The sequence below is a fragment of the Poecilia formosa genome, unplaced genomic scaffold, assembly GCF_000485575.1.
Source record: "Poecilia formosa unplaced genomic scaffold, Poecilia_formosa-5.1.2 Scaffold64, whole genome shotgun sequence".
NCBI lineage: Eukaryota > Metazoa > Chordata > Actinopteri > Cyprinodontiformes > Poeciliidae > Poecilia > Poecilia formosa.
The window spans coordinates 954675-978284 of NW_006800003.1; the positions used below are offsets into that span (position 1 = coordinate 954675).

Here is a 23610-nt window from a genome sequence, read left to right on the forward strand (position 1 = left end):
ATTATTATGTTAATGCAAATTAAAGTGTCTCACATAAAGTAAACTCCACACACAAAACTTAAGATATCTAATTCTATTTGAAAATCAAATTGTTTTGGTGTAACATTTAAGCTAGCAATGACTGCTATCTACTAATTGAAAAACTGTGTAGCACAGACACAAAAATTTGCAATGAAATTTGATTTCCGATTTAGTGAAGAGATATATTCCTGAAGTATAGGGGCACTTAATTACATCGGGAAATTTTTATTTATTTATTTATTGCAAATTATACCACCAGACTTACCAAGCTAATGCATGAAGCAATTATAATAAATGTACAAAGGAATGTACATTTTTATATATTTAGTTGTCAGTTTAATTTTGTAAAACAGAATTAGGGCTGAGTCTCGTACAATATGACTTTTGAAATCTTACGATTTTAGTGTCATAATAATCGTAATATATAACATTACGTCATAAACTGAAATTATGAGTTGAAACATAACTTTGAAAATCTAAATGATTTCAAAACCCAAACTAGTGACTGAATGTCAAAATTGCCAATACTAGTTTCGTCTTTTTTTTTTTAACTCTGTATATCAATTCTGAACTTAAAACCTAAAAGTAGTCAAGTTTAAAATCGATAGTTTGTTTTTATGAACTTAGTGCATCTTAATAATGTATTTGAATATCATATGTATGTTTTAAACTAATAATTTTATCTTGTGCAGAAATGAACTTCCACAGTCGCTCACGGTTTGAAGAGCGTTGGCCCTGTGCCGTTCATGGCCGATTCGACTTGGTGTTTCAGTTCATAAAATGAACAATTGTAGCCAGATCTCGTTTTAAGGAACTGGGTTTTATCTCAATAATATATGTTTTTTGTGCAAAAATAATAATAATAAAAGATAAAACTTTGTTCAATCAAAACATCTAAAAGCATTAGTGAATGAAAAAGCACATAGATACCAAAATATCCGGCCTTGTTTGTAAATTGAACCAAATAACCTGGATCTCAAAAAAGATACGTAATTCCCATTACTTGCACGGAGGTGGATCCAAAATGGCGGTAGTTACCAGGGCCTTATAGTTAAAAAAACTAAAAGGCGAGTGAATGAAGTCAGCTGACCTCAGTCTGCCGTCACGCACCGCAGTAGCCAGCTTTTTTCCTTCGAGTCAAGACATTTAACGACCACTTCACGATCAGACGGTAACAAAATCTATATATTTATACTGGGCTCAGTGGTTTTGTTATTTGTAACAAATAAGGTTTGTTGTGCTCGGGTGTTAAAATGAAACCGCTTGGCTTTGCTGTAGCGACAAAACGATAGGGGTAGCAGTTTTTTCTGAACCAGGCCGACAGAGGCGTCTTATTATTTAGTATGATACTAAATTATAGTTACATTTTAGTTAACGTTGGTTTTAATGTAACGAACCAAGTTCAGTTCAGAGATATTCTTATTTTTGATTTCACGACTGGATTATATCCGCTCCCTGCAGTGCAAATAAATATAGACAGTCCTTTCGAGGAAACCTGTCCGACATCCCTGAAGTCATATTCAAAGCTCAAATCTAAATTCGATATAAAGCATCAGATTGACGCTGGATTTTTCTAAGCATTAACATCTCTACTGTTTACACAGGAGTCTGGTTTGATAAAATGAAATCATGGATCATCGGAGTTAGCTATCTTTGCAGGGTTTTGCAGGTAACATCACCATGTTAAAATGTTCTGCGTGACTATCACGCATATATGTAACAAACATGAGCTTATTTTTGCCCTGTCTCTTGCCTACAGCATGAGACAGAAAATACGATCTATACTTTATCTTTGCCTTTTTAACAAGAGGGCCCCCTTTTCCAAATATGCAAAATTTTACAACAGGAGACATTTTCCTCTTGTCACAGACAATTATTGATTATCCAACTCACTGTGGATAATGATCATTTTGTGTAGATCAAGTGTTGTCAGGTGGCGCGGCTTCTCCAGAGTTTCCACACAGCTAAAAAAAAAAAAAGTACTTCCCAGTCTGACACTATGCTCATTTTCCACTTCCTTAAAAGAGAGTGGGAAGCTAGTCATGTGCCAGAATCATATGATCAAGTGAAGGTTAAAGTCTTGTTTCATAGATCATATGTCTAAAGAAAATGGTTTGACCAGTATTGTTTTATCAGAATTTATAATTCAGAATTTGTAATTCATTTGTAAAGACTGGTGAGTTGAATGACAGCCACTATAAAAAGCTTATTACAAAGTGTGCGACAAGGCTATATGCCATGTAATGTAAATGTGGCCAAAAGGTCCTTCAATATAGACTTTAATACTATTTTAAATGTAGATCTACATTTACAATGAAAGACTTTATTTGTACACTGTGTCTTTAGGGCTCTGATGGGAATGAGTATCATGTCTTCCTGAATGCACCAATATAAATGTACTAAAATATACAGTCACTGGTCATTTTTTTTGGATATTCTTTGCTTAGTATCATATTTGATCCCTTTTTGCCTTCAGAACTGCTGAAAATGTTTTGTATTTTTTGGTCCATATTGACATGACAGCATCACACAATTCCTCCACATTAGTAATCCAAATCTCCCATTTCACCACAGCAAAGTTGCTCTGCTTCATTAAAATCTGACCAGACAGTTAAATTATTTTCATGTCCAATAAATCATCTTTGTGATATGGCACATTATCTTGCTGGAAGTAACCATCATGCAACTGATTTGTTTATCTCTGTCTTGCATGCCATTCTTTGGAAGCCCGAGAGATAGCTCAGTGAGAAAAGCAGTTTCTGAAATACTCAAACCAGCTCACCTGGCACCAATAATCACGCTGTTATCAGTCTCATTTCTTCCCCTTTCTGATGCTCCATTTTAACCTGAGCTCGTAAAGATGCCTAAATGCATTAAGCAGCTGCCTCGTCAGTCTTCTGTTTGAATATGTTCATCTTAGCTGCTGTGTTTTGTTTTCTCTTCTTTCGTGCTCTAAGCCACGAAAGATTATTTTTCAGTAGAGAAAAATAAATTTTCAGTCGAGAAAAATAAATTAAGAAATCAGATGACCTAATGCTGTATGTTTGCATTGTTTTTCTATTTAAGTAGATGCTCTCACGTACAGTATTTGTTGGAATACTGGTAGTAATATTTTCAACATAGATCGACTCTGTTAATGGGCTCCATTTCAGTTTAAGCTAGACCAAATGTAAAACATAGCTGATTAGCATCGCTGGATGTAAGTTTTTATTTTGTTGTGCAGTTTATTTCTACTAGAATTCAGAGAAACAAAGCGTCTCCCTTGGTTTGATTCTCGCAGTACTTCCGCTGGCCTTTTGGTGGCGCTGCTTTACTCATGCCCAGATGGTTGGAGCAGCCAGGCGTAAGCAGGAAGATAGATGTGTACATCAGTAAGAAGGGCATAAAAGGACACAGGGAGAGCATCAGCCATTGGATCCAGAAAATTGCACTTTCTTTTAATGCCTACTTGCTTTAAGACGGAGTAATTCATGCATTAGTTTGTTGTACATCTGAAGGTAACTGTGGAGTCGGCTGCATTGGGGGATGGGTTTGTCACGACTGCTGACAGCTTGAGCTGCTGCTGCTGCTGCTGCTTTGCTGTACAGTTTGTGCAGCAAAGGATTTAACCATTAATGTTGTTTATGGAGTTTTGGAAATTACACAAATTTGAAAAGAGACTCCAAATAGCTCTATTTTAAATACATGTACTGTTTTGAATGTTATTGTACTCAGATGATGGATGATTTTGTTACGGTAGTTCTCTGACGGTCAGCATCTGTTTTGGTTTTGACAGAATGAATTTAATCAATAGATTTTTAATTCATTTTTATGTGTTTTTGTTTTCTCCCCTCTTGTCTATTCTGGTCAGGACTCAGGATACTAACCAGTGAAGATGGACATGTCCAAGCTGCCCAAGATCAGGGATGAGGAGCGAGAGAGCCAGTTTGGATATGTTCATGGCGTCTCTGGACCAGGTCGGCCACCATGGGCCCACATACACACAGATTCATTTATAAACAAAGATTTAGTCACATTTGATTTGCACCCTCTATCAAGTGCAATCCGAAAAGCTTAAATATCTCTTGTGTTCTTAAGGGAACAAACCTTTTATTACTGTCTTTCTGTCACTCCACATTTGCTAAAAGCAAAACCAAAAGTTATTGTATCCACAAATTTCCCTACGTAAACGTTTGATCACCGCTGCTCCTCCAGAGTTGAGGCACTTGTCTGATTTCTTTTAGTTAAAGATAATATTTTTCTCTTGATTGCGTCTGCCAGTGGTGACGGCCACGGCCATGGCAGGAGCAGCCATGTATGAGCTGGTTCGTGTCGGACACAGTGAGCTGGTGGGGGAGATCATCAGGCTGGAGGGAGACATGGCCACCATCCAGGTCTACGAGGAGACGTGTATCCTTACTCTTTACCTATGTCGCTTAATCAAATTGTTGGTGTTTGACGATTTAATTTCTGGAAAACTAGGATGTTTGTCATCAATGTATTCTGTGGGTTTCCATTGTTCACAGTGATATTAACACCCCCAAGGCTGACATTTTGTTTGACAAGCATGTTTTACAGTTTCTATTTATTTCAACTTTGAATTCCTGTTAACTCAAAGACAGAATATTAGGGCTAGGTTAAGATGTAATTTTTTTTATTGAAATAAAAGAGTTTTTTAAATTTTTTTTGTTAAGATAAAGAAAGCAAGAAAAAAAGATTAAAATTGGATCTGGTATGAACTAATGAGAGATTTTATTTTTAAGCCATATCGTGCAGCAATATTTAAAGGTTGCACGATTGTGTCAAAGAGTTTATTTTGGACACAGATGCTCATTCTTACCATTGGTGGGTTTTTCTGAGTGAAAATTCAGCTGGCGTGTCGGTGGGAGACCCTGTGCTGCGAACAGGAAAGCCTCTCTCCGTCGAGTTGGGTCCAGGTATCATGGGCTCCATCTTTGATGGTATCCAGCGACCCTTAAAGGACATCAATGACCTCACACAGAGCATCTACATCCCCAGAGGAGTCAACATCGGCGCCCTCAACCGAGACCTGAAGTGGGAGTTTTCTCCCGGCAAGAGCCTACGAGTATGGCTTTCGTCTTGAGCTCATTTAGACGAGGTATCTGTTCTGTATTGATCTTCCCTTGTCTTAACATCAGGTTGGGAGTCATATCACAGGAGGGGACATCTACGGCATGGTCTTTGAGAACTCTCTTATCAAGCACAAAATCATGCTTCCTCCCAAGAACAGAGGCACTGTGACCTATGTGGCTCCACCTGGAAACTATGACATCTCTGTAAGTTCGGCAAATCAACTCTTTACCTCGCATCCGTTGGGCCTCGCTTTGGGTTAGCTTTCTGTCTTTACCTCGCATCCGTTGGGCCTCGCTTTGGGTTAGCTTTCTGTCTCTTTGCATCAGGATGTGGTGATGGAGCTGGAGTTTGAGGGTGTGAAGGAGAAGTTTACCATGGTGCAGGTGTGGCCTGTCAGACAGGTCAGGCCTGTCACAGAGAAGCTACCTGCCAATCACCCACTGCTGACCGGACAGAGGGTGCTGGACGCCCTTTTCCCGTAAGCTTCGCATCCTCTCTCAGAGGAGTTAAGGTGTTCTGAAGATGTTCTCTTAATCCAAGTCTTCTCTTCCTGTATGAAGATGCGTGCAAGGAGGAACCACAGCCATCCCCGGAGCCTTTGGCTGTGGAAAAACCGTCATCTCTCAGTCTCTGTCCAAGTACTCCAACAGCGACGTCATCATCTACGTAGGCTGCGGGGAGCGCGGTAACGAGATGTCAGAAGTACTGCGAGACTTCCCCGAGGTGATTAAAGGGGTTTTATCAAGATGTCTTTTTGAAAGCAAGTTAGCCCAATGCTCGATGCAACTGACAGTATTGTCTGATCATCAGCTAACGATGGAGGTGGATGGAAAGACGGAGAGCATTATGAAGAGAACGGCGCTGGTGGCCAACACCTCCAACATGCCTGTTGCTGCCAGAGAGGCCTCCATCTACACAGGTGAAGCCAACGACAACACTGCGTCACCAATTCATACTGTGCATCGCCAGATTATTCGTACCTCTTTGAACTTGTCTTACTGCTTTATGTGGTAGAGTAACACAAAAAAAGAAGGTTGTGGAGACCATTAATGGACAAACAGTTGTAAAAATATCAAGGGACTCAGCAGACACTGACCTTAAGTACTAATTAAAAACTAGTGTTTTGTTCCACTTTAAAATTATGGAAGTAATTTTAAAGTGGAAACCAAACCAGTTGATTTTAATGAGACCGACTACTTTGTGTTGATCTCATTAAAACACAGTAACGTTTGTGGCTGCATTATGGCAACAGCAGGTTTGAATATTTTTTCCAGGCACCCTAAACGCTGGGAGCAATTATACATTGACTTTTTTTTTTTTTTTTGTTTTGTTTTTGTTACTTTTGAGCACATAATTAATCTGTTTCTGCAGGAATCACGTTGTCCGAGTACTTCAGGGACATGGGATACAACGTGAGCATGATGGCCGACTCCACCTCACGTTGGGCCGAGGCTCTTAGGGAGATTTCTGGACGTTTGGCAGAAATGCCTGCTGGTGAGTTTGGAGACTTACCAGCTCTCTTAATGTGGCTAGAAACAAAAATCCACGCAAACATTCAAAAACAACACAAATGTAAAACATCAGAGTTCGTTCTGGACTAAGGTGGACTAAAAATCACCTTCTATGCAAATGACTAGCTTAGTTTTGCTAAAAGACATAATTCTGGCATTTTGTGTCTGTTAAAGGAAGGAACGTTTCCACTATCACAATGTGTTGCAGTGTTTAATATGAGAACCACCAGCTAAAAATCTGCTACTGTGAAACAGACCTCTGTTAACGAAATTATGAAATTCTAGTTTTCACTTCCTCATATTTAACTTCTCAAACGAAGCATGTGGTGGATTTTTCCCTAAAGAGTCAGCCATGTAAATTTATCAGCTGCAGCTGCTGCACTTTCGGTCTCTTTGCGGAGTTTACTCCTCACGCTTTTTGCTTTTGATTTATGAATAGTTTGTTAGATTAAGCAGAGAGTGGAGCGTTGCACCGCTCCATTTCAGTATTTGAACCTGAATAGGAGAAAAGTAGGACAACGCTCAGCATGCAGCTGTAACCTCTGTTTCCACCCTCAGACAGTGGATATCCGGCCTACCTGGGCGCCCGACTCGCCTCCTTCTACGAGCGTGCAGGAAGAGTAAAGTGTCTGGGCAACCCGGAGAGGGAGGGCAGCGTCAGTATTGTTGGAGCGTGAGTACAACTTTGCGTCACTAGAGGGAGACAAAGTTTCCTACACAGTCTGCAAGAGCATGGAATTGAAATGAAAGTATTTTTCAGGTCTGTGGGTGTAAATGCAAAATGTATATTTGTATTTCCACACATTATTACCCATCCAATACTCTATTCTGTTCTAATCTGCTCTGTTCTGCCTTATTCATGGCCTTTCTTCTCTTCGTTTTTTGTTCTCAGTCTTCACTCTCTCATGCCCTTGCTTTCATTCCTTTCCCTGTATCCTGTGTTCTTTCTTCTATCACTCTTTTTGTCTTCCTTACTTATATCCATCCATCTTCCTGATGGCTTATCTCTATTCCTATCTTTTTGCCTATTTGTCTTTTTTGTGTCCTTTCTACTTTCCTTATAACTTGCATCCTTTGTTTCCTTGTTGCCTTCCTTTCCTTATATAGTTCAACACTTGTCATTATTTCTTTTTCTTTTGCCCTTCCTTTCTTCCTTAGTTGTGTCCCACATCTTAATTTTGTATATTTGCTACCTCCTTTCTTTTTTGTCCTAGGGTCTTGCATACTTACTACTTTCCATTGTTTTGTCCTTACTTCCGTCATTCCTTCATTGTGTTCTAGTTCACTTCCTTCCCTGCGTCCTTTATTTCTATCTGTCTTCAGTCCCTCCATTTTTATTTTGTGCTGATATTAGATTCAAACTCTGCTTTTTACATACCTGCCATAAATTCATCATGGAAGGTTTCTTTTTAAACTTTGAAATTAACACAAAATGTTGGACATTCTGAGAAGTAGATGAGCGCATGGGAAAAGTATGGGAAAGTACGGACTTCAACCCTATTTGTTGTGGAAGATAGTGGTTTAATAAATCGTTTGCTCTGTTCTCAGTGTGTCACCTCCTGGTGGCGACTTCTCTGATCCCGTTACTTCAGCCACGCTTGGTATTGTGCAGGTAAGCAGTTACACTCTCGTCCATCTGTCCATTTTCTCAAACGCACCCGCTCTATCAGTGGTGGATGCTTCACCGAGTACGTGGGTCATCCCCCTCCTCAGGTGTTCTGGGGTCTGGATAAGAAGCTGGCTCAGAGGAAGCACTTCCCCTCCGTCAACTGGCTGATCAGCTACAGTAAATACACTCGCGCTCTGGACGAATATTACGACAAGCACTTCCCGGAGTTCGTTCCGCTGCGTACCAAAGCAAAGGAGATCCTGCAGGAGGAAGAAGACCTGGCCGAGATTGTGCAGCTTGTTGGAAAGGCAAGTCCACCAAATATATTCCGCTTTTGTTTGTTGAAGCACCTAAATCATGTGGCGTTCACTATGAATTAAAGATGAATTTCCTTTTGATAGGCTTCATTGGCAGAAACCGATAAAATCACTCTAGAAGTGGCCAAACTGCTTAAAGATGACTTCCTTCAGCAGAACGGTTACACCCCATATGACAGGTAAAACGCCACCCTGGGGGTATTGTCTACTTGGCACTGCCTCTGTCACACTGTAAAAGGACCATTATAAAAAATAATAATAATTTACTTCCTCAGGTTCTGCCCCTTCTACAAGACAGTGGGCATTCTGTCCAACACGATAGCTTTTTATGACTTGGCCCGGCATGCGGTGGAGACCACAGCCCAGAGCGACAACAAGATCACCTGGGCCATGATCAGGGAGCACATGGGAGAAATCCTCTACAGAATTAGCTCCATGAAGTTCAAGGTGAATTTGGGTTCGCTGTGAAGGTTTATGGGTCTTGCATACATTTAAAGTGAATGTTCGAATAGGGCTGGACGATAAAGCTCAAACATAAAATCTCAGATTTTTTTTATTTATTTATTTTTATTTCATACCGGATCCAATTTTTGAATTTAATAGATCTGGTTTTGTTTTGTTTTGGTTTTTTTATTTTCTAAAAAAGAAATTACAAATGACATAAAATATATATATTTTTAAAATGGCTTTTATTTCAATCATTCGGTCTGTGAGATGAATTACAGTGTATTGTGGCAGGGCTACGAGAATGTTTGTTTTAAGGAGTATACGGCCATAGTATTAGCAAAATAAATATATAATTTTACCAGGAAAAAAAAACACCTTAAAATTACCAGAAGGAATTTGTTTTAATGAGAAAAATAGTTTGTTATCAGGATTTGACGTGACCACATCAGTTCATGTTGCTCTTTCTTTGAAATAGACAGTTTTATTTTGCGTGATCATTTAGAAGTCCTCCTCCTACTGATAATAATTTGATGGTCGTGTGTGAAGAGATTAAGCATTATCTATAAGACTTATACCAAAGAATAACTCATGTAGATTCTCAACATTCCTCAGTTTATGTTCTATCTTTTGTTTTTCATAAAATTACTGCTTCTTTCTCCTAATATCACTACTGTATTCTTGTAACATTTTAATATTTTGACTTTATTTTTGTAATTAGGAAAAAAAAAAATCTAATTTGGGTCTAATTCTGCATCGAAGAGTTGGCCTGAATTCAAAGTCCAGATAAATACAAGCTGTAAAACATGCTTGTCAAACAAGATGGTTGGCATTGAGTGTGGTGACATCACTCTGAACTATGGAAACCCAAGGACAGCATTGGTGAAAAAAATAAATAAAATTCCAGATTTCCCAAAAATTAAATCATCAAAAAACAAAAATTCAATTAAATCAATTTATCATCCACCCTTACGTTCGAGGTTTTTCATTTTAAAGTGAATGTAAAACGCTGAGAGTCTGTAGCTACTAGATGTGAGATTTATTGGAGCCCTAATTCTCACTGTTTGATTGGATTTCTGCGTGTGTGTTTGTAGGACCCGGTTAAGGACGGCGAGACCAAGATTAAGGCTGAGTACGCGCAGCTTCTGGAGGACATGCAGAACGCCTTCCGCACATTGGAGGAATAGGCTCACGCTGCCCTTCCAGTCTTTCCATCTCTACTCCTCCACCTCTGAGCACATTCCACCTCCGTGTATTCCCAGACATCGTGTGCTTCCCCTGTGATCCTCTGTGGGTGAACGTGCGAGTGTGTGTGCGTGTGTGTGTGTGTGTATGCGCACATGTGTGAAACTTATTGTGGAGGGGGAAAAAGAGAAAGATGTACTGTATTCATTATTTGTCGCCTCATACAGGCGTACTCTGGATCCTCTGCATGGTCACCGACTGTGTGTGTGTGTGCGTGTATGTGAATGTGTTAAATATGTGTGCATTACTTCTTTTTTGTTTACATGATTTCTGTGTAGCTGTGTTGCTTTTCCTGAAGATTTTTTCAGTCAATGTGTTGTAATTCAGACCATCTGTACAGAAGAGTATTGAATATAAATTTAAGAAGATCAGTCTATTTATTGCCAGCATTTCTTCTGTTGTTTTTGCTGCTGTTTTTTTTTTTGTTTTGTTTTGTTTTTTTAAATTTCGTTGATGTTTTTATGGTTGTATTTCAGGCTGTGTAGTGCTGTGTACGTACTTTGCTGCGTGAAAGTCCAACTGTTTCATCATAATACTCTCAAAGAATTAAATCATTGTGGGGGGGAAAAAAAAAACAAGGTGTCGAGTGTTTTGTTCAACCTCATTGTGTGTATCTATGCAGCTAAACTGGTATTTCTGCATGATTGTAACACTGGAACGTCAACTCTATGGCAGCAGCAAAGCAAAGACATTTTTTTTCCTAACCCTCCTGTTGTCCTCTGGTCAAAATGACCGGAGGACAACAGGAGGGTTAAATATAGAGCTGACTCTATTCATAATTAAATTGGATTAACTTAAGGTGTGTTCTGCAATTGTTTAGATTTTTAAATACAAACACTGATGTCCATAATTTCTAAATTATTTTTAAGAAATCACTTAAATCAACTCTGATTTGCTCTTAAAATTGGGCATAATTTCCGAAACCACAAACACCTGGTTATATTCAATCACCCTGCTTTCCTAGAGGACTAGTTAATAAAAGGTTTGGATCCCAACTAGCTGATTTTAAAGCGTCATCAGTGAGGCGTCAACACCCACAAGGCGTTTTTTTTCCCCCTCCCGGCTGGATGAGACGCACCTGCTGAAGCAGCAAGCAGAAGGAGGAGCACATTTGACTCAACCTCAGAGGCTTCAGAACCAAACGAATCTACTTTTTAAACCTCGGCCAGACAGAACCGGAACCCTGGGTCCTCTCCGTGTTAGGTAAGTGACCGATGCCTGCTGGTCTGGCGTGGATAACCCACACGTAGGCACGTGGAGGTGAAGGGGAACAGCGGGCGACTTTTATCTGATTGACATACCTACAGATCAGCTGATGATGGCTGTTATCGGAGAACACGGCTGCTTTGTATTTTGACTCGGATCTGGTGGTTTTAACTTTGCTGTGGTGTGGAAAGGTGATGAAGTTGTTTATTCAAAAGCGGGATTAAACCTGTCCTAAGTATAGATCTCCAGACAAACCAGTTTTTGTTTGAATGATACTGACTTCTGTAGCTTCTTTGAATAGCTCTGGCGCATTACGATTTTCCTCTTGACCTTTAAAGTTAGACTTGCTGACCGCTTTGGCACTTTTGAAGACAAACTTGTTTTGATCAGTCGAATTTTAATGTTTCTCATTAAAACGTAAGGTCAGGCGCTTCTGGTTGCAGAGTTGAGTGGATTATACAATTTTCTCAAAAACTGAATTTTGGGTTTTCATTAGCTGTCATCTACTTACATAAAATTAATACAAAGGCCCAGGGAGGTTTTGTTGGGCAGTTGCTCAGGGTGGCATTAGAAGGGTGGGGTGGGACAGAAGAATCATGTAAAGTATATATTTATTTGCACCCCATTAAGGTTTATATTGGTTTAATGCACATGCAGTTAATGGAGCATTAGGATCCCTTTATGTTGAATAGGTGTATAAGAAGAAGGAAACATGCATTTATGCTAAATAAATTGGATAAGTAAAAATCACCCAATAGTGGACAATATTTTGACGTAGTCTGGTGGAGAATTACAACTTTGGCCGGATCTCAATTTGTGGCTGAAAAAGGCTGTTCACACCTGAGCAATGTTCAGACGTACCACCGATTTAATCAGTTCTAAAGGTGCCTTCACCATCTAAAAAGTTTGTCAGTTCAATATTATTATAATTATTTAAAATTCTTGTCTAAAAAGCCAAATTATTTTGGTCTTGTTTTTGTTCATAAAGGCAACTGAGTGGCGAAACATCCACAGTAAAGGGGGAAACTTGTTTCATAAGTATTGTTGTATAGAGGAACCATTCAGAGTAAAAATCTTGTACACCAGGTTTATGTGAAACATCGACAGGTCTTGATGATTTGAATGGTTTATTCTTGACAACTTTTATAGCATTCCATTCTGTTACTGTATTGTCTTTAAGTGTAAACCTGGATATTTCTGTTCTAAGCAGCCCAGCAGAGCCGATGGACCAACTTTCCAACCGGTCTGGAGTGGGCAGTGATGATATCACGGATGAAACGGGATCCCTGCTGGACGTCCAGTTGAGCTCGGATGAAGATGTAAGGGAAATTTAAAACAAACAAGAACCTGGAGCACAGACCTGAAAATCTTCAAAATCATTACACACTTTCCTCAGACTGACTTTAGTCATGAGGACAAAGGTTGCTTAGAATAATAAACTAACAATATTACACATACAATGAAGATCTTTCACTGCCATCTAGTGGTTTGGATGCAGTATTGCGTTATTTTCGACTGCATCATCCGTTTCAGACACAGACGCAGAAGAGATGTTCTGAAACTTTGAGTTTTAAATTTATTTGAACCTGTAATCTTCCCATTTCCCACAACAGAGCTCCGATGCTCTGGGTCCATGTCTCGCTGTGCCTCAGTCTCCTCTGCCAAGCTACAAACAGAGGGTGGAGGAGTTTAAGAGGCTGTTCAAGGAGCTGCCTGACTCAGAAATACTCATTTTAGGTAAGTTCAGGATTGGGGGGAGAGAGTATTATTTTAAAAAAATCATATTTGGAGGCTAATTTTGGTGGGGGGGAGGGGGGAAACTTTAGTTCTCAAGTTTTGGATAGATTTGCAAATATTTGAGCTGCTTATTCCACGATGTCTTGAAATAAGTTCCTGAGATAAAGCTGAAAGTTTTAAAATAAAACTTCAGGTGTTCTTATTTGTCTGTACTGGGTGTCTGCTGTATGCTTTCTCCTCAGACTATCCCTGTGCCCTCCACCGGGACATCCTCCTTCAGGGACGCCTCTACCTCTCAGAGAACTGGATCTGTTTCTACAGCTATGTGTTTCGTGGCACAAAGGTAATGAGACCGATGGGGCGAGGGGGAAGGACGAGGAACCGGAAACGAGTCTTAACTTTCAATAATGATCCCCAATGTTGTCCATAAAAAAATTACAAATAAATTGTCTTTTGTTTTTGAACCTGTGAAAAACAACTGTTACAATGGAAACATCTTGTGCTCTAACATAATTAATTAAAAAGAGCAGTTTAGTTTCTTTAAAAATGGGTTAATAATTAAGTTATGATAAATGTAAAAACAATAAGTACAAACAAAGAGTTCTATTTTAGTTTATTTATTAGAATTTATCTGATAAAGTTGAACCAAAGCAGAGAATACCCGCCCCACAGATTATCTGTAGAGATTCATAGGGTCACGTTTGCTTATCAACATAGTTTATTAGAGCAATGGTTTCAGAAGACTGAATACATCTGGTCTCCTGTATCTATATTTGCTTGTGTTAAACGGATCAGCTGTTTGTTACAATCCACATTACCCAAACGCCTAAGATTCAGGAAATGGTTATAGAACAATTAGATTTTGGGGAGAATGCGTAGCAAATAAAAGCAGAACAAGGCAAAAACAAGTTTTTTTTAATTTTTATAGAACATTCTGGTTTTATAAAGCACACATTGAAAATGAAGAATATTGTTTTTGGTTTACATATTTTAAGATATGTTTGTACAAAGCCAATGTTTCCTCTTGGAAAATAAAATGGTTTATTGTCATGGCTTTTGGTCAGACTGAGAGAGTGGCGATTCCATATTTATTTTCCCAAGAAAAAAAAAAAAAAGATTGTATGCATCAGTTACATTTGCAGAAAACATGATTCTAAAATGGGTCAAGTTACTTGTCACTTATCAAAGCACTCACTGGTGGTTTTCATAACATTTCTTTATTTAATATGCATTTACAGATTATACTGTCTCTCAAAGATATAACCACAATGTCCAGAGAGAAAACCGCTCGACTGATCCCCAATGCCATCCAGATCTGCACACGTACCGAGAAGGTATTGGAGCAAAAAAAAGACCTGATTTAGACCTTCTTTATGTAAAAGTAAAGTACATAATCCTAAATATATTGTAAATGTTGTTCATCATTCATCCACAGTATTTCTTCGCTTCCTTCTCTGCAAGAGAGAAAAGCTATCTGAGTGTTTTCCGCATATGGCAGAACAGTCTGCTGGACAAGGTAAGACTCTTCAGAGGAGCAGTCGGGCTCCAATAGGAGGAATGACTGCTATTCATTTGCAGTCAATTTTCTACCGTCCAATCTCCTTCCTGAGGACCAGTATGTCCATTTAGAAAGCAAATTTCTGTACGCAGATACAGAAGTCCCACAGACGGACTCTCTGATATCGGTGACGAACTGCAAGGTTTTTGCACTAGTTCAACAGACTGAGTTTTTGTTTACTGTTCTACAGGTTGAGGTAAGGTTTGAAGTTTACTCATGGAAGTCATGGGTATAGTACAAAATGAACCCACAGGATCTAGGCTTTCACCTTTGGCTCAGTTATTGATTAAAGTAACATGGGAAAGCAGGTCTATCTCGTTCCCCCAAAATAGACATGTTTACTTCTGCACTTCAAAAACCACAATTTGTACAAAAACTGCAACTGCATGTTGGCTAAAGCCTTTTTAAGAGGTGGACTCAGGTAGAAACCTAAAGTGTGACAGATGGGAGCACATAGAAACACTTGGAACTCTGAGCCCTAGAATCAGATCTGTTTTCTGTTTGGGGATACTACAGTAAATAAGATGACTTTTTTTTTTAATAAAAATGCATAGAAAAACCAAACTTTTTTTTTTTTTTTAAGAAACCCATTGTCTTTTTTTTTAATCACAAGTCTCAACCTACTGTTGAGAGCCCAATAAGCGCAGTGAAGTTTTTTTTCAAGGCACTGTAAAATGCAATTATAGGCCTCCATGAAAGTCAGTCAGAATCAAAACTAAACTGTCCGACTAAAATTTTGGCATCTAAAAATAATTAATAAAATATGGCGGAAGTAACTGAGTATGCCTAATTTTATTAGGCCTATCGTGGTTGTGAATAAACTGCACAGAGAAGGCATTCTGCATTAGGGTGACCTCCTTTTGTATATTTTTATGATCAGTCAGAGTGAACTTCAGCCCTTTAATTTGATTTCTGCTGCTGCAGCCCTTTTTTTTTTTTCCTTCCCTGAACGGTTCCCCTCTCACAGTGTGGGGACGGCAATCAGGTAAACACCTGTGTAACAACCTGAGTTCATTGACCCCATCTGGGTGTGGCCAAGAGATTTGTGTCGACAACTAAACGGACTTCGCCGCAGCTCGGCGTCAAAGACTTACTGCTCGGATCTCGGTTTCTCTCTCTGCGCAGAAGAGGAGGGTTTCTATTAAATATCTAACTGGTGTTTGGGCGGCGCGTCTTTACGGACTTCCTGAATGTGCGCTGGTGCGTTCAGGTCACACGCCATTCAGAACCCGGTCGGATCGCACAGCGGCAGTGGGATATGTCCTCTGACGGGTAGGAGAACCCCGACGAACCGGTTTACTGGAACTTTGTGCTTGTTTTTAACGCCTACGCTAAAATAAAGGAATTATTTTTTCCTTTATCAGGCTGAGTGAGCAGATTTGTGTCCATTTCTAGCTCCTCACGTTTGAAGTTTGTTTTTTGGCTTTTTCCCCAAAAAGATATTGGGTAATCCGAGCTTCTTTTGCAGTGAGAACACAGTAGTGCAACCTGACTGACCTAGTTGACGGATGATTGTGTTTGTAGGTTGTCACCCATGGAGATAAGACTGTAAATTATTCCTTATGGAGTTCTCCAGGCTATACACCAGCTGCATAATTGCTTGTTTTTGTGCTCACCTTCTGGTACCAAGAGAATGCAGGAGGAGGAGACCTCTGCATGCTTCTAATTTATGTTTATTTATCTTTATTTTAGACTTTGACGTGCCCGGAGCTGTGGCAGATGATCAAACAGCACTATGGCTATGATCTGGGCCTGAACAATGAGGAGATGGAGAATTTACAGGTGTTAACAGAATCAACTGGGCAGACCAGGTAACTTGGCCTCAGCTCTTGGGACCTTGACCGTGTTTGTTTTGTTTTTTTCCCCCCCTGACTTTAAAGATGCCACAGGGTTTCATTCTTTCTTTGGCCAACAAATGATGACCTTTAAAACACAATTTGGAGTATAGATTTCAAAATAACTCCCTTAAACACGATAAAAATTAAATGAATAAAAAAGCGTAAAAAGATATAAACCTGCATTGTGCATGTCTGTGTGACGTCACAAGAGGCAAAAGAATCAACCAAGTCCAACTGATCAGCTTAATATATTATAGTGACCTTTTATTGATTTCAGGACTCTGAAGCATTCGAGTTTCATCTCAGTAGTTCGGGGTTTAGCACCGCATGTTTAAGGCAGAGTTTGACGAAGCTGAAGAAAAACGGTGAAGATGGCGGCGATTGCCTTCAAAAATTTTACTTGTACGAATTTGTATATTACTCTGAATTTATCTTGTAAAGGGCGAAGGAGCAAAATAACCAGCAACCATTTGATTGCAAAGAGGGGAAAAGAAGATGAAGACCTATGTCTCTGATTTAGGTCTTCATCTTATAATGTCCCTGTGACATAAGATGTCACAAGAGGCAAATACGAGCATAAACTGTTTGGGGAAGGCATAGCTTATATCTTTATTGATAATTTACAAGGGAATGGCAAAAAAATAAAATAAAATAGAAATCATGACCATGGCAGCATGTTCTAAAAAGGAAGGTTGATTCTACAGAAAAGTTTGGTGCCAGCTTTAATCTTTTATGTTTTGTTTTTGTTTGCTTCTTTTTAGCCTGCAGCAGAAGTTCATCAGTGCCGCTGATGAAGGTCTCGGGAGACCAGAGCGGCCCAACAGCCTCCTTCTCCCAGTGGTGGAGCATGTCCCGTTGCAGAGCTCCACACCTCAAGGAGAGGAGATGCCTTCACCCATGAGCTCACCAAGGACAACCAACACGGTATCATCTTCTTTTCCTACATTACTCAATATTTTCTTTACTCAAATTATCCTCTTAGAATGCTATTCATTTCCTGCAGGTTGAGTCTCATAACTCCCCGTCCCTACACCGAAGTCCGACTCTTCCATTGGCGCGTCATCCCGCAGAAAGGCTCTCCAAGCGTTCCACTCAGTCCCTTGATCTCAACGCCAACGAGAACTTGTTGGAGCAAAGTGGCTCAGAAACCAGTGAAGAAGGTAAGAGGATAATGGCGATGTGGATTGTTTTTTTGTTTTTCTGTTCATTACGTTGCTCTCGTGTTTGCCTCCACCAGTGGAGGATCGAATTGACAAATCCGAGGAACCGGGGCGACTGTACCTCAACAAGGTTTTCCACATGAGCGCAAGCAAATTGTTTGAGCTGCTCTTCACAGACTCCAGCTTCACTCAAAGGTTTATGGAAATCCGCAGCATAACGAGTAGGACCTTACATCAATTTCTCCCGTATTAAAACGTGTTCATGGAAGCTTTTTAATAAAGTTTTCCCATTTTGTGTCTTCAGATCCGAGCTCTACTGCTTGGCAGAAGGACGACTCAGGAAATGACAAGCGGGTTTTGAGCTACACTGTAGCCATCAATAACCCCCTGATTGGGAAGTTCTCCACCGCCACAGAGAACCAGGTGTGGTTCTGTCCGTGTGAATGGTTGACTAGACGTGTAAACATGTTTTTTGTTTGGCTTATTTGAGCTTCATTTACCTCGCCAGACTCTGTCCAAAGAATCCAGGGAGGGTCAGTATTACCAGGTGGATGCCGTGGTGTACACTCATGACGTCCCCTACCATGATCACTTCTACACACAGAACCGCTACTATATCATACGAGTCTCCAAACGGAAGTGTCGACTAAGGTGATGAATTAATTAATGTGCATACTATTTATTTAAATGTTAATGGATTTGAACTAAAAGTCTCTGTTTTGTTTCTTTTTGTTTGTTTGTTTTGTTAGGGTGTACTCTGATGTGAAGTACAGCAAACCAACATTTGGTCTAATCAAAACCTTCATTACAAAAAACTCCTGGACTGGCATTGAAGATTATTTTAGACAACTGGGTGAGTTTTTTTGGGACGATCCAAAGGCAGAAAAGGGCTTATCCTTTTTTACTTTTTGTTGTCACTCTGTGATTTATTTTATGTTTTATCTGATGAGAACAGTTTCTTCCGGCACACATATAGCACTGCACTGCTGAATCATATTACTGCTGTGTCTGCAGGAAGGGCAAAGAATATCAGGGCTGATATTGCAGTTACTCTTATGAGCTGCTCTAAATGCACGTCACACAAAGCTGCCGTTTATTATAAACCATCATTTATTGTGTGTGAATTAGTCATATCGCTATGGAGAATTAAAAACGATCTGGCAATAGGAACAACACAGTGTGCTGTGTAATCTCGGCTTTATGTTTTTGTGGAATAGATAAACACAAAATGGTGCAACTGTGAATGGGGGTGCAGAGGAGACGCATGGTTTTCACATGCAGACACATTTTTTTGGGTAATTTTGTTGCAAAACAGCCTAAAACGACACACAGCTGTACTTAATAGTCGACGGAAGATGTTTTTTTTTTTGGAAATTCTTGTTCAGTTGCACAAGCTGATTCAGATTGAAAATTCATGTTCACTGATGGTCTTCATTAATTTTCATTTAGATTTGACTTGATTCATTTTGACTGGACTTGATTTAACCATTTTAATACAATTTGATCTAAACCTTTTGATTTGCAACCCTTGCTCTATATTTACTGCTGATGTCCTGCCTCAATCTGAAGCCGGTTGCTGTCTGTAATGGGTTTTATTCCTTTCATTTGTTCTTGTACATGTTTGCTGTGTCCCCTGTAATTTACAGCTATTATTAATTAACTTCTAGGCAGTTTGTTGCTCTGCCTTTTCCCCATCCATATCTGAGTTAATGTGGATGACTAATACATGACACAATTTTTATTACATGTGTGTCTTTGTGTTGCTCTTGGTCATAGAATTCTTATATGAAGTTTGTGGTTGTAACATGAAAAAGTGTATGTTGTTATAAATCCATGCAAAAGATGGATGAAGCTAATGATTATGAACGTAAAAAAACTAACAGTTGCAGATAAAACTTCTTGAATCTGTGGATGGTTATTATTCAGAGTTGTTTAACGGGAATTTTGCCTACAGTCTGCAAAAAACTTGAACAAGAAACTAGCTCACAATACAGTGGGTAGTTCTTTTTAAATAACTTCTTAGCCCAACTGTCCTTTTCTATATGTTCTTCGTGGCGATACAGAAGCTGAACTGCTGGAAGAGGAGTCAGAGATGAACCAAGCAGTCGGCGAGTCTGGAAAAGCTGGGGTCCGCAGGAGGAGGCGAACGTTCAGCCGGACTCTACTGGATCATGGAAAGCCCGGCAAGCAGTCAGGACAGGATCCTGAGCACAGAGATGGAAACATGGGTACTGAAATATTTTAGACATAAAATAAAGTTGCCCAACTGTACTTTCTTTACCATATAGGTTGGTATAACCATGTAGTGTTTTGCATGACAAAGTTGGTGGCAAACTGATGCCATTTGCATACAGTTTCTGAAGAGGGAAGCCAATTTGAAAAAATGTAAGACATTGTAGCAGAAGAATGGGGCAACATTTATCTCGCGGTTCTGTTGCAAAACGTTTCCTGTCCCTAGTAGAGCATATCCTGTTACATTAAACCAGTGCAAAGTTTTCTTATTAATTCAAAATTCTACTTATGTCTGTATGCCAAAAAAAATTAAGCCTATTTAAATCTTGTTCTCTTTCAGGCCCCATGGATACCACAGGCCTGCAGAGATGGAGCACTACTGCAATAGTTGTTAGCATGAGTGTAATGTAAGTTGATAAACCAAAGAGGCAGCTGAATATTGTGATTTTTCTATTTTGTTTGGGAGGATATGCGTCTTTCCAGCTCGAGCATGCAAAGTCACTACTTGTCAAACCTGCAAATGTCGCAACCTTTTGCGTCTGTCGATCATCTGATACCACAGTCTTTTGTTCTTGTGACATAAACTGTGTTTTCTCCTGGTTTCAGTCTGCTGATCCTGATAGTGCTCAATCTGGGCTTGTTTTTCAAGCTGTGGGCCATGGAGGACGTGGCTCACCGCATGTACCTCACGACAAAGCATCGGCTCAGGGAGCGGATGGAAACCAGGTTGGATAACCAGTCTTCTTTTAATCGACATATTTCTGTGGATAGTTGGACAATCAATAGTTGACTAAAACTGAGAAGTGGTGTTTGTGAAGGCGATGCTTATGCAGGAAAACACCAGCGTTCTTTTCCTGCATAAGCAGCTCACCTCAGTTCCCTGCACTAAGTCTATGTAGATGCTGTCTCAGTGAATATGGTTGAACAACAGGTGTTGCATCAGCTCTCGTCTAAAGTTACATGCTGTTGAGTTTGCATTCAGTGAGTGCACCTCATTATTGCATGCAGGAAAATAATGGTCCCTTTCTGACAGCTTTGGACCAAAGTATGGTCCCAAGCCATTGCCAGGGTTCAGGACCAATGAGGACATGCAGCTGTTAAAAACTGTCCTGCAGGACTCCATTCTTCTCCTAGAACAAGTAAGATATGAACTGCTAATGTGTAACATAAACTAACCAAATTGCATTGAGATGTTAGGTGGTAGACTGATACAGAAGTGTTTACTGTAATTGAAAGTGAAATAATGTAAAGGTTTTTGTTTTTAAAGAGAAAATGTTGTGCAGAAATCATAGTAGTTGGTAACAAATCTAAAGCAGCCAAGGCATTTTTTTTTTCTTGCATTTTTTCCGACCTTAAAATCAGTCAGATTAAATTGGGAATCTCTGTAAACCCCTGTTTTCAAATCTTGCAACAGATTATGAATTGTATTTAGGTCTGGAGTTGGACTAGGCCATTCTGCTAGATAAATATGCTCCAGAGCCTTTTTGGCCCCTCCATTGTGACTCTTACAAAACGAAGTAAGACATTTTTAATTTTTAAAGGGAATACGACGTTGTGGTGTTAGCAATTTTGCAACATCAGCATAGAACATCAACAGAAGGAAACCAATGGTACAAGGGTTTTTAAAAGTAATATAAATGAGTCATAGCTTCGAAGAATTTAGTGCTATATATTTTCCCATTGTAGAAGTCGGCAGATTCACATTGTTATAAAATCTAAAAAAATTTAGATCAACTTCCCTGGCTCTCAATGGCTGTATGTTTAGTGTTCTGCTGGCGGGTCGATCTCAAGTCTTTTTGCAATCGTTTTTAGAATCGCTTTGTACATGGGTCCATCTTCCCATCTCAAACGACTGGCTTTCCTGTCTCTGTATATCTACTTGTCTCTACATCGAAGTAAAAACAAGAAGCCCCTTCTTCACAAACTTGGTCGTATGTTTTCCTCCACAGCTCCGTACCTCTCTAGTTGTGCTCCAGCAGAATTTTGCTATGGCCAATCAAACGGCAACTCAGCAGTGACCTCATCCTCGTCCCAACTGCACTGAAAGAAGCTGCGTTCACATCCGTGCTAAAAGAGCAACAGACTGCTGCTGCAGACTCCCTCAGAGGAGGCTTGGTATCCACAGCTTTGTTGCTCCACTGGCGTCCCCAGACTCCAGACATGCCATGCGTTGCCAGAGTTGCAAGCCAGCACCGCAGGATGATTTTTATTTTTTTTAACTGAGCTGCTATTGAGGGGAAAGATTGAAGATTGTGCAAACTTCTTCAGGGTTCTTTTTTTTTTTTTTTTTTTTAAGTGGCATATTATTCCTCCATTTTACCCAGAAATGTACCACGAGTGTAAATATTTATTTTACTTTTGTTTTTAGTATTGGTACGTGCATTACTATTTAAGAATTTTAATTTTTGCACAAGTCTTGTGAATATCTCTGAATCTTTAACTCAAAACTGTTGTCATCCAAACTTGAAGGTTTTATTTTAATTTTAGTAAACATAAATTAAAGGTTTGGCTCTGGTGTTTGGTTTATTGTATACATTTAATTTATATTTCAAGGCTCATCACTGTGCATAATTTCGATTTATTTTCTGTTTTTTTTTTAATCAGTTGTTGGTGATGCACAATACAATTGAGCCAGGTTTATTGTTTACAATGTTTTTATCCTGAATGTTAAAGGAACAGCACAGTGTCAATCTGCTCCTTCACAGGCTGTATTTATATTAAACTATCTTTGCTTTTTATATTGAAAGGATTTATTTTTTTTCCTCTTGTATAGTTATCCCTTCATTTGCAGATGTTAAGTGTTCAAAGTGAAAGGACTCTTTTTGGACTCTGTGGTATTCTTGGATGCTAGGTGGACTTCATATTGTTCTTAAAATGGGAAAGAATAAATGATTCAATGAAACGGAACCTGATATCTTTTTCCATTTCACGGAACCAACACACAGCTTAGAGTCTTTAATTATTGACCAGAAGCCTGTGTCCTCTTGGCTAAAGTACATATTGCTCCTTGTGTTTAGTCCTTTTGACTAAACACAATAGAGTACAATAAGGCATCTACAGTAGGATTGAATTACAGCATATTCCCATTAAGCCAGTTAAATGTATTATCTTTACTAGAATGTGGATTGAGGCTTATTGTTCACCCTCATGAAGGGGAATTGCAAACATGAGTAAAAGTGCATTTATTAAAATAAACTTTTTCAGATGGACTGCATAAATGCATTTAGTTTTTTTTTTTTACATTCTTTTTGTTGAGCAAAAGCTTTTAGGCTTAACTTAGCTGAGATTGTCACAAATGTATATTTTTGGCAGACTTTAGCCCATTGCCGGAATTTATTTACAGTCGTGAAAGAAGAAAATGGTTATAGTCTAATTTAAGTAGAGTTTTTGTATTTTATTTGAATAACATGCTTTGGCTGCATCAGGCAATAGATGGCAGCAAAATGCTTTTGAATCTAGAAGCAATCAGTTTTACCCCTACTTTGCAGATAACTGTATACTACTGCAGTAGTATACAGAAGTCATATGTCTAAACTTATTGATGCATGATAGAACCTGGATAACAAGTCTTTTCACACATATTGATCTCTAGTGGAAAGCAGTTTCTGGGTGCTGCAGCTTCATTGGGCTTTTTTGTGTCAAATCATTGAATGCCACCA

At 39.3% G+C, this 23610-nt stretch overlaps 2 protein-coding genes across 4 annotated transcripts; both read left to right on the top strand.

The window, feature by feature from the left end:
- Positions 1-1078: 1078 nt before the first annotated feature.
- Positions 1079-10795, top strand: atp6v1ab (ATPase H+ transporting V1 subunit Ab). Of its 2 annotated transcripts, none has more exons than XM_007554549.2 (15): positions 1079-1192; positions 3872-3977; positions 4282-4410; positions 4872-5086; positions 5160-5297; positions 5421-5572; positions 5655-5817; positions 5905-6013; positions 6466-6588; positions 7164-7278; positions 8154-8217; positions 8319-8522; positions 8616-8710; positions 8807-8978; positions 10070-10795. In XM_007554549.2, the coding sequence occupies exons 2-15, from the start codon at positions 3896-3898 to the stop codon at positions 10160-10162; spliced, it is 1854 nt and encodes a 617-aa protein (XP_007554611.1). In that variant the 5' UTR covers positions 1079-1192; positions 3872-3895; the 3' UTR covers positions 10163-10795. The 2 variants fall into 2 exon arrangements, with proteins under 2 accessions (XP_007554611.1, XP_007554612.1); XM_007554550.2 differs by lacking the exon at positions 1079-1192 and adding an exon at positions 3338-3518 and having other exon boundaries at positions 10070-10162.
- Positions 10796-11217: 422 nt separating this feature from the next.
- On the top strand, positions 11218-22858 carry gramd1c (GRAM domain containing 1c). Of its 2 annotated transcripts, none has more exons than XM_007554554.2 (18): positions 11218-11423; positions 12634-12745; positions 13040-13163; positions 13406-13506; positions 14402-14497; positions 14599-14679; positions 16414-16532; positions 17321-17483; positions 17563-17719; positions 17797-17940; positions 18024-18142; positions 18228-18370; positions 18469-18572; positions 19783-19947; positions 20292-20358; positions 20558-20677; positions 20985-21090; positions 21901-22858. In XM_007554554.2, the coding sequence occupies exons 2-18, from the start codon at positions 12650-12652 to the stop codon at positions 21967-21969; spliced, it is 1974 nt and encodes a 657-aa protein (XP_007554616.1). In that variant the 5' UTR covers positions 11218-11423; positions 12634-12649; the 3' UTR covers positions 21970-22858. The 2 variants fall into 2 exon arrangements, with proteins under 2 accessions (XP_007554616.1, XP_007554615.1); XM_007554553.2 differs by having other exon boundaries at positions 12637-12745.
- Positions 22859-23610: the final 752 nt, after the last annotated feature.

Coding starts and splice junctions, on each gene's coding strand:
- atp6v1ab (XM_007554549.2), top strand. CDS start 3,896: ATGGACATGTCCAAGCTGCCCAAGATCAGGGATGAGGAGCGAGAGAGC. Junction 5,087..5,159: donor CTCCCGGCAAGAGCCTACGA/GTATGGCTTTCG, acceptor TCTTAACATCAG/GTTGGGAGTCATATCACAGG. Junction 5,298..5,420: donor CTGGAAACTATGACATCTCT/GTAAGTTCGGCA, acceptor TCTTTGCATCAG/GATGTGGTGATGGAGCTGGA.
- gramd1c (XM_007554554.2), top strand. CDS start 12,650: ATGGACCAACTTTCCAACCGGTCTGGAGTGGGCAGTGATGATATCACG. Junction 13,507..14,401: donor ATGTGTTTCGTGGCACAAAG/GTAATGAGACCG, acceptor ATGCATTTACAG/ATTATACTGTCTCTCAAAGA. Junction 18,371..18,468: donor AAACGGAAGTGTCGACTAAG/GTGATGAATTAA, acceptor TTGTTTTGTTAG/GGTGTACTCTGATGTGAAGT.